This window comes from Stomoxys calcitrans, chromosome 1, assembly GCF_963082655.1.
Source record: "Stomoxys calcitrans chromosome 1, idStoCalc2.1, whole genome shotgun sequence".
Taxonomy (NCBI): Eukaryota; Metazoa; Arthropoda; class Insecta; order Diptera; family Muscidae; genus Stomoxys; species Stomoxys calcitrans.
The window spans coordinates 93,101,866-93,111,531 of record NC_081552.1 but is presented as its reverse complement, the minus strand read 5'-3'; the positions used below and the strand labels follow the sequence as shown (position 1 = coordinate 93,111,531).

Below are 9,666 nucleotides of genomic sequence, written 5' to 3'. Positions count from 1 at the left end.
AACACTTATTGGAAAATAAATTTCAAACTAAAGAAAGAAACTTAATTATAAACTTAAAAAAAAGGAAAAAAAAAGACTGAATAAATAGCTAAAGCTTAAACTAAACGAAAATTTTGAATTAAAAGTAAATAAAAAAACGCTGCTCACCAACGGCTCATCTCCTCTGCACCAGCGTGGGACCTCCTTCAAAAGCGCTCGCAGACCGCAGTGCTCCAGGTGACGGCTTACATTGACCCTTAACTCGTTATACTTAAAACTAAACATTCGGACGGACGGACGTACAGATTATCTAAAAATAAAAAGAAAAAAAAGAAATTAGTTTTTGAAAAGGCAGGCATTTTTCATCTAGGATACTTATTTTTTTGTTATACCATCAACAGTATTATATGGTATTTACCCTTCCCCAATAGATAGAGCTCTCTCTAGGCAGGTAGGAAGTCTCCATAGGGATCTTTGTTCCAAGCTAGTACTTTGAAGATGCCGTCCTTTTGGGCGTGGTAAAGGCCTAAAAGAAGAAAAGAAAAAAATCAGATATGAAATAAGAAAACTAATTCCAAATACCCCTTTTATTTTTTATAATACCCCTTTTACTTACCTTGAACTTTACAATATTCGGACGGACAGACGGAGTAAGCTGCCATTGTGGGCACAGCCTAACTTACTCAGCGGCAGGAGCCCCGAAAGAAGAGATGGGATGCCATTAGATCTGTTCGAAGCTAGCAATACCCACCTACATATGGTTCTTTTATACTTTCTTTACATTTTTTTTTTAAGCTAATGTAGAAAAAGTTGAGATAGTAAGTTAAAGTCATAATGTTTCGAGTTTTCTTTTTTTTTATTATGATTTTTGGATGATGCCTCTTGTTTTTTTTCTGAATTTTTCATGTGGTCATCATAAATTAACCTTCTTTTATAAATAAAGGAACTACCTGAAATGTTTGTAACGTTTACGAAAAGACGATGAATTTTATTGAGGGAGATGGGAAGGGGGTGATAAGATGAAGAGGTAGGTACAGGGCAACTGACTTGAAAGTTGCTATGGTGGAGCTCCGACTCCAGAGGGAGGGCATTATCCTCGCCAGAACACCAGGCGAGAAGGCTTCCAAAAGGTAGGTGTGGTGCTTCCTCATTTTTATTTAGAAATCTTAGTTTAGTAGTTTCTTTTTCGGGCCAAACATCCCTTTTCTTTTACATAGTAAGCCTGGCATGTACAACTTTTTGTTCCTGCTCATGTGACACGCTTGCGCAAAGAACCACCCCATCCGGCGGGCACTAGCCGCGCATACGCCACCATGCCAGCACAGCGACAAGCGGTCAGGAAATTCTTGCATTTATTGGACCAGGACAGGACAATTGCACCATATGATTTGTGGTTGTTGTACAAATGAGACCACCTTTAATTGTTTCGCCGTGGCAGCATTTCTGAAACAAATCACCTCTGATTTTTGGCGTATGTAATGACTGAGTAGGAGATTAATGGTGACAATAGCCTGCAGTCGTCAGCGTAGAAAAGAGCCTGGGAATGCTGTTGAGTGTGCGAAAAATCATAGAAAAGCAAATTTAATAAAAATGGTGCTAACACGCTGCCCTGGGGTACACCACTATGAACCACACCTGATGATGAGTAGATGTCTTGGATTTGAACTACAAACTGACGGTTTGTAAAAAACTGTACAGTTGTATTTGTTTGGACAGTATTTTGTATTCGGACTTTGCCTATTACCCTCTCGATGGAAAATTTTTTTAATTTCTTTTTGCCTTTGGTATTTTAAGGCTGGTACTACGTTCTTTTTTACGGAAAAATTTCCGAAAATCGTTCTTTCGGTGATTTGACAAGGTTGAATGTCTTTGGTTTCTTTGGCCAAAATTTGCCATTTACACATAAAAAAATATGGCATCAAACAATTTATCAGCTGCTTACGAGCATGTGTACACACAAATGTGATTGTATGGGTCGTACTGAAATTCATGTATGTTTTTGTAAATTCAATTAAAACCCACCCCTTCGTAATTAATATATAATGAAACACAAAACAATTTAAGAAGAGACAAATGCAGAATTAATTTGTAAAAATAATTAGATTTTGTAGTATTTTCACAGTTATAAGTTAAATAAACATTACTTTCCAAAAGCCTTTGTCAGCATCTTCCACTTTTTTCAAAATATTGTTGTTGTAACTGCAAGACCAAAAACCCAACACATTCTTTCACAATCCTTATAATTTAGTACAGATTTATTGAGTTGCATGTTGTGAAAGAAAAATTTATTAAAATTCAAAACTATTTATTCAAATTTATTTATTATAAATTTCAAATTTATTTAATATAAATTCAAAATTATTTTCTACGAATGTGCTTCGTGAATTATTGACAGGGTGTTGTTGAACTCGCAGATGATTTCATCAATTTATTGATTGATTTCAAGATTTCGTTATTAACTCCGTATGATTTAATTTCAATTCTAGTTTTATTGGGAAATGAACCGAGAAGCTTTCAACAGAATAATAGCTCTTTACTTCATCTAGGAGGTTCGGATATATTAGGTAATGGTCTAGAAAGGAAGATCCATTTGAATAAGAAAGAGTAGTCGCAAAGTCTTGTAACATCTACACCATGGTCCAGAAGCCACTGTTTAAGTATATTACCATATGAATTTTCCGATAAATTGCCCCAGGAATGGCTTTTAGCATTTAAATCCCCACCAATGACAAAGCCATCAAAAACACCAATTAAATCCAAAAGCTTGTTACATCCGTCTGAAAACTTTGGGTCATATAGCTGCACGGTATATATAATTACCCAACTAAGATTTTTTTCCTTGTACCATTAGATACCATATCTAATTGTACAAAACAAGAATTGAACCCTAAATCGTTTAATAACAATAGTTTATATTGTTTTTTATTATAATCTACGCCAAGGGACGAGCTGTCGTAAATAAAGTTGTAATCAGAGAACTTTAAATTTCTGTATGGGTTGGTACTCTATTCTGCTTTCGGAATAGTCGCGGAAATCTTAAATTGTTCCGTGAGCGGAATTTGACAGTTATGTTTTGTTTTTATTTTCATACCAAAAGATGTTTTTTATCTGCACTTATGGTATTATTTTTTTTCGGAAATAAATAAAATAACCAAAAAAAAAACGAACCATTGTAACCAATAAAACAAAAATGATGCCGACATGCCACAAAATTTCTTTTTGCCATTTTTCCCACTATGAACAGATTACTACTTTTTCACCTATTTTCCTCCAGCTTTTCGCCGACATTTCTTTTATATGGAGTTTGACAGCATTCCGCCTAAAAAGCTGAACTGAATACTCAGCTTATCTGCTCACCATGTCTGCTTCAGTCCACAAGAGACCTCACATTGAATGTTAAACTATTTAAATATCTATGGATCATTTGACTTATCCTTTTTAAGCAGACGCAAAAATTCAGCTTTTGCTTCAGCCCTTGGGATTTTTTGATATTCCATAAGAAATATATTTATCTCCTCTTCTATGGAGAGCTCCTCAGGCTCAAAGAAGAAATTGGCAAGTTTTAAGAATTGTTCAATTATTGATGACTTATTTTGTTGATGATTCGGATAAAAAAGCTTGGCATAAGATTTCCCACGGGTAAATGTAGACATGTTAATTGCTCTACTTACGTTGTTTAGAGCGATGGTGTTTGTTTTAACGGCATTATTTATTCTCTCACGACGAGCTGCTATATTTTTTTGTAACTTGGGCTGGATGACCTGTCTCTTTCTTTCTAGGAAGTAAAGAAACTAGAAACAGGCCAGTTTCTATATTCTTCTTGATCGATGCGGGAGTTTTAAACTTTGTTATAGTTGCAATGGTGTCTGGGACTAGATTGTCCAGTTCCTTCTCAATTTGTTCGAGTTCGGAATTTGAATGGAATCCACACACAAAGATATGTGTGTGTGTCTGTTTATACGTGTGCGCACATGAGCAGAGAATATGCGAGAAAGAAGATGACAAAAAAGAGAATGCAAACAAAATCGGACATCTTAATACCGTCAAACCTGGCCGCCTGTTAACAGCTGCTCGCGGGAGATCACCTTTTTTAATTCCGCCTTGGCTCGAACTAAAGCCATCATTGTTGCATGAGTTTGAACATCAGCAAAGAAAGGCTTGCTTTTGTTCTTGCTTATGTTTTTAGACTTTAAAGACGAGTCAGGAATTTTTAAACACAGGTAATCCACCTGCTTTTTAATGTTCACGTTGTTCAAAAATGTCGGTGGACACCAATATCTTTTGTCTGGCACGGAGCTTTTGCCTGCATCTTGAGCACTTGCCCGTTTGTTTGTGCAGATTTGATTTCTAGGTCACACATTACATCTAAAAAGAATAGCAAATTTGTTTCGGCTGTTTGGAGTATGATTTGTCAGACGTCTGGACAGATCCGAAATATCCACATTTTGAGGTAAAAAGGAGGCATCCAGGCTTTGTCTTTTGCGATCGTTTGTTGTTGTTGGTTGAACTGTTGGCTTTGACTGTTGCACTTTTGAGGATGTTACAACTACTTCCACGACATCACAATCCATGTCGGGGAGGACGGATCCTGGCATCTTAGCTGCAAACTTATGCACTTGGATGCCTGGAGATTCGTAGTACAAATTAAAGAAAATATTAGCGCAATAAAAAGTTAACGTCCGATAAGTACGGCGGTCAGATTCAAGATCGGTTTATATGACAGCTATACCAGATTATGAACCGATTTGAATCATACTTAACACAGTTATTGGAAAAGATACCAAAACACTACGTTTCAGTTAAATCGGACAAGAGTTGCGCCCTCTAGAGGCTCAAGAAGTCACGACCCAAGATCGTTTTAATTGGCAGCTATATCAAAACATGAACCGCTTTGGCCCATTTACAATCCCAACCGACCTGCACTAATAAAAAGTATTTGTGCAAAATTTCAAGCGGCTAGCTTTACTCCTTCGAAAGTTAGCGTGCTTTCGACAGACAGACGGACATTACTAGATCGACTTAAAATGACATGACGATCAAGAATATATATACTTTATGGGGTCTCAGACGCATATTTCGAGGTGTTACAAACAGAATGAAGGAATTAGTATACCCCCATCCTATGGTGGAGGGTATAAAAAATTGACAAAGTTGGAAACTACAACTTTGAGATACTCAGCAACTTTATCTATACCGAAACAAACGGCACCAGTTTTGAAATAAAACGAAGGATAATATTGGCTAACTGATGCTGTTTTGGACTGAGCAAGCGATGAGGAGCAAAGCCACCTCACGACAGACAAAAGGTACACTATACAAGACACTTATACTACCCGTGCTGTTACATGGAGCCGAAACATGGGTACTTGCTAAAGCAGATGAGTCAGTACTTCAAATGTTTGAGAGAAAAATCCTTCGTAAAATATATGGACCAGTTTGCGTTAATTGAGAATATTGGCGTCGTATGAACCACGAGCTGTATGACGACGATAGCATAGTTAAATGCATCAAAATAAGTTTTACGTTGGTTAAGTCATGTTGTCAGAATGGATGAAGAATCTTCAACTATGAACAACGATGAGTGTGCTGTGAGGAATTCTGTGATGAAAATGTCCCGTGTCAGAGAGAGAGAACGATGTAATGGACCATAAAAGGAGGGTTAATGATCACTTTGTTCGTTACACGGCAGAGCTCACAGGTGAGATTAATGTATTGGTTGATACCTCAGAGGCGGGAAATATAAAGGAAGAATAGGCTTTATTTTGTTGAGAAAATCAAAGGCATAAAGAGGCAAAGATAATGCCAATAAACTAATAAATGTTATTATTGTTCAGAAATATTGACCGGAGGGCTATGGAGGCTGGGCCATTGGTCCTAAAAAGTTCATTAGATTTTCGAAGGTCAGATATGACACGGACTGTGACGTTTTCATTGTTGAAGCAATCAATTTGTGCATGAATCTGTGCTTTTTATCAAATTATTTTCCTCCTTCCGTTTCTGTAAGAGAGATGTGTGACGAGATGGAATGGTAACTTCCCTTTCTAAGCAATTCAGATTTTACCGAAATTTGCCGGTATGATCTTTCGGTAACTACCGAAAATTATCCGTAAGTTAACAGCCAAAAAATAGTAGTCGTTAAGTCCAACCGATAATATTTTAATAATTTTAAAAATTCTTTTTTTTAGGGGAAACAAGTAAACGTGTTAAGTTTGGCCGAATCTTATATACTGCTACTGGCACTGTACCTCACAAATGTCACCAACATTAGGGTTGGTATTCTATTCTGCTTTCGGAATAGACGCAGGAATTTTTAATTGTTTCGGGAGCGGAATTTGACGGCAATCAAATGTTTTTGTACCCATACCAAAATACGTTTCTTTATCTGCACTTATTGTTTTCTCTTTTTTATATAATTTTCCTCAAATATATAAAGAAAAACGAACCATTGAAACCAATAAAACAAACTAAAATGTTGATGATGTTTCATGTGTTGTCACATATACTACTTTTCCGCCGATTTTCAGCCAACGTTTCGCCGACGTTTTTTTTATATGGAGTTTGACAGCATTCCGCTCGAAATACTGAGCAGAATACTCAGCATTAGGAGGGGATAACTATCGCTGAAAATTTGTGTGATGTTCCCGTAGCGTTAAAATATTCACCCTTATTATGTATGTCGTAGTCGAATTTCGAGAGCAGTCGTAGTCGTAGTCGAACTCGAATTTACATTTCGTTGGTATTATGTAAAAAAAATGACGTGAGTGTTTTTGTAATAGACGTATCCTACATATTTTAATAAATTCTGAACTACCCAGTGATAAAAACATCAGCTGATTGAAAATATTTGAGTTACAATTGCCGGCTTTTTAAACGTTTCGTAATAAAAAGTAAAAAAGTAAAATAAAAATGCTAAGTGTTGCAAATTTTTCATCTTCTGACGAAGAAGACGAAACCAATGCTTATAATCTTATTTGTTATCGCAGGCAGATAAGAATTCAGTCAAACATATTTTCCCTTCCAAGTTCAAAGTAAGTATGTTTCCTTTCACGTTTCTCCCAAATTATCAATATTTTTTTGCAGATTTGTAAGCAATTTTAGACTGAACAAAGCGTCTTTTCGGTACGTTCTAAGGACAATTTCACAAAAACTTCGTGATCCCTCCAGATCAACATGTGTGCCTAAAACTTTGCGGCTGGCAGCAACACTAAGAATACTCGCGGAAGGTAGCTACCAAAAAGGAGCAGGAAACGATTTCAACGTGGGCCTGGCACAACCCACAATGAGTTGTGTCTTTCACGAGTGCATAGATGTGATGTATAGCGAACTTTGCTCCAAATGGATTACATTCAAAATGAGCGAAAGGGAAAAGATGGAAATAAAGGAACATTTCTATGGCCAAACGAGGTTTCCGGGCGTAATTGGCTGTATTGATGGCACCCATATAAAGATTTTGGTTCCAACTCTATCAGAACGTTGGAAATACTATAATAGAAAGGGATTTTATAGCTTAATTGTGATGGTGGTGAGTAACTGATTAATATGCTATTCACAGAATTTTATAATGCAAAATTACAGGTCTGTGATCATAAACTAAGAATACGTTATATTTCACCAAGCCATCCAGGTTCAGCACACGATTCGTTGGTATGGAATGTTAGTGATCTTAAAGCATATCTTGCAGAACGATATAATAACGGAAAAAGAAACACATGGCTTTTAGGTATGATGGAATGACAAGGATAAAAACAAACTTATTTATCTATATATCTACAGGTGATGCAGGATATCCACTAGAACCATATTTAATCACCCCCTTTAGGGCAGCAGAAGAAGGCAGTGCTGAGTCTCGATTTAACACAGTACATTCAAAAGCAAGAAATATTGTGGAAAGAACAATTGGTGTTGCAAAAAATAGATTCCGCTGCCTGCTTGGTGCGAGACAGTTGCATTATTCTCCAGAAATGGCCGCGAAGATTACCGCAGTTTGTGCAGCTTTACATAATATATGCATCCACTATAAACTCGATCATAGTGAATTTGAAATCCCTTTAGAAAATCAAAATTCAGATGAAGATTATAATGAAAATGATGGCGACATGACAGCAACAAGTATAAGATTAAATATCATGAACACAATGAATGTATAAAAAAATTAGTTTTATTGAACACAAAATATAAAAAATAACACAAAAGGTATCCTATACCCATGGCAATTAGGAACTTAACAGCAAAATAAAAAATGGCACTATGCATAAAAACACACAAATCATAAGAATTCTTGAATTCTGGCTTTTTCTATCTCAATTTTTTGTTGTTTGAGGGTTATTTCTTCCGTTCTCAATTTCAACATGTTGGTCCTATAGTTTTCTTTATTTCTAATTTGTTCTTTGTATAGCCTAAGTTTTTCCTTTTCCATTTTTAATCGTTCTTCTTGAACTTTATAATTTTTGCGACTATACCTCTCGATTTCCGACAAACTCTTTTTTACTTCTTCATATAAACTTGTCTGAATTTTAAGCTGTTGATCCAGAAGTACATTTTTGTCCACAGTTCGTTGCTTCCTTTTTCGAGTGGAAGTATTGGGTTGGATATCCACTTCTACATTGTCCTCGCTGACGTGTCCATCAACTTCGTCCTCCAAAATTTCTTGAATCAGGTTTACCGGCGAGCTTTGAACACCGATGGATGGGCATTCTGGACTTACAATAGAATTGATTTGCAGTAGTCCTGCTACTGCCTCCTCCAAAGGTGTCAACAACTTCTGGTTGAAAATGCCTCCACCAGTTGCACGGCTTTCCATCTTATTGTGCACGATTTTCTTCTTAACGCTGCTCTTCATATCTGCCCATACCTTCATCCAACCTTCAGCCTCACGTGTGGGAGGACCTAAACTATTCAGCTTCCTTTGCAAATTATTCCACTGCTCTTTAATGGACAACTTGTCTGTGTTTTTATGGTATCCTTTAGCTATATTTGGGTTTTGACACATAAAATCCACAAGAGCTTCAAATTGTTTTGGTGTCGTTTTCTTTATCCTTTAAATATGTATAATTGAATAATTTTAGGTAAACAATGCACAAATGTTTGATACTAAGACTTACGTTTTGCTGTTATTCATTTTTCTAATTATTTTTATTCAGTTTTTGTAATTTTTAATCTTGTCACTTGAAAAATTCTCTACGACTGTTTCTGTCGAATTTCTCGTTAAAAAACGGCATACATAATACCAAAAAATGTAATAGATTTTAAACATAGTCGCATTTCAGGCGAAAAACGACATATGTAATACCATTCACAATAAACGACAGGAATTCGTTGTGACTACGACATACATAATAGAGGTGATTGTACTTACTTACACCGAGATTTCTTCTTGTTATCTATATTCGCCGTTAACTTTTACCGACATTTAAAATCGGTAGCCTTTGAGTACAAAATAACCTAATCATTAATTCAACCGATTTTTTCGTTAATTAACGATGTCGGTTCGATAAAATAGAAAATTATTTGAATTGCATATGTTGAAATAAATGAAATGAAATCTAACAAAGGAACCCCAATTTGGATTTTCTCTACATTCAAATGAACCCTATACAGAAGAGTATTTGCGTTTAAATAAACGTACGTGAACCTGAATGGTGATTGCGTTGGGTTTTTGTACGGTATGCAAATCCAGTTAGGTTTAAA

General features: G+C 36.0%; 1 protein-coding gene across 1 annotated transcript; it reads left to right on the top strand.

Moving 5' to 3' along the window:
* Positions 1–6,692: 6,692 nt before the first annotated feature.
* On the top strand, positions 6,693–8,126 carry LOC131996442 (putative nuclease HARBI1). The gene is made up of 4 exons (XM_059366150.1): positions 6,693–7,007; positions 7,060–7,501; positions 7,555–7,699; positions 7,753–8,126. Exons 1-4 carry the CDS (start codon positions 6,886–6,888, stop codon positions 8,124–8,126), a joined length of 1,083 nt encoding a protein of 360 aa, XP_059222133.1. The 5' UTR covers positions 6,693–6,885.
* Positions 8,127–9,666: the final 1,540 nt, after the last annotated feature.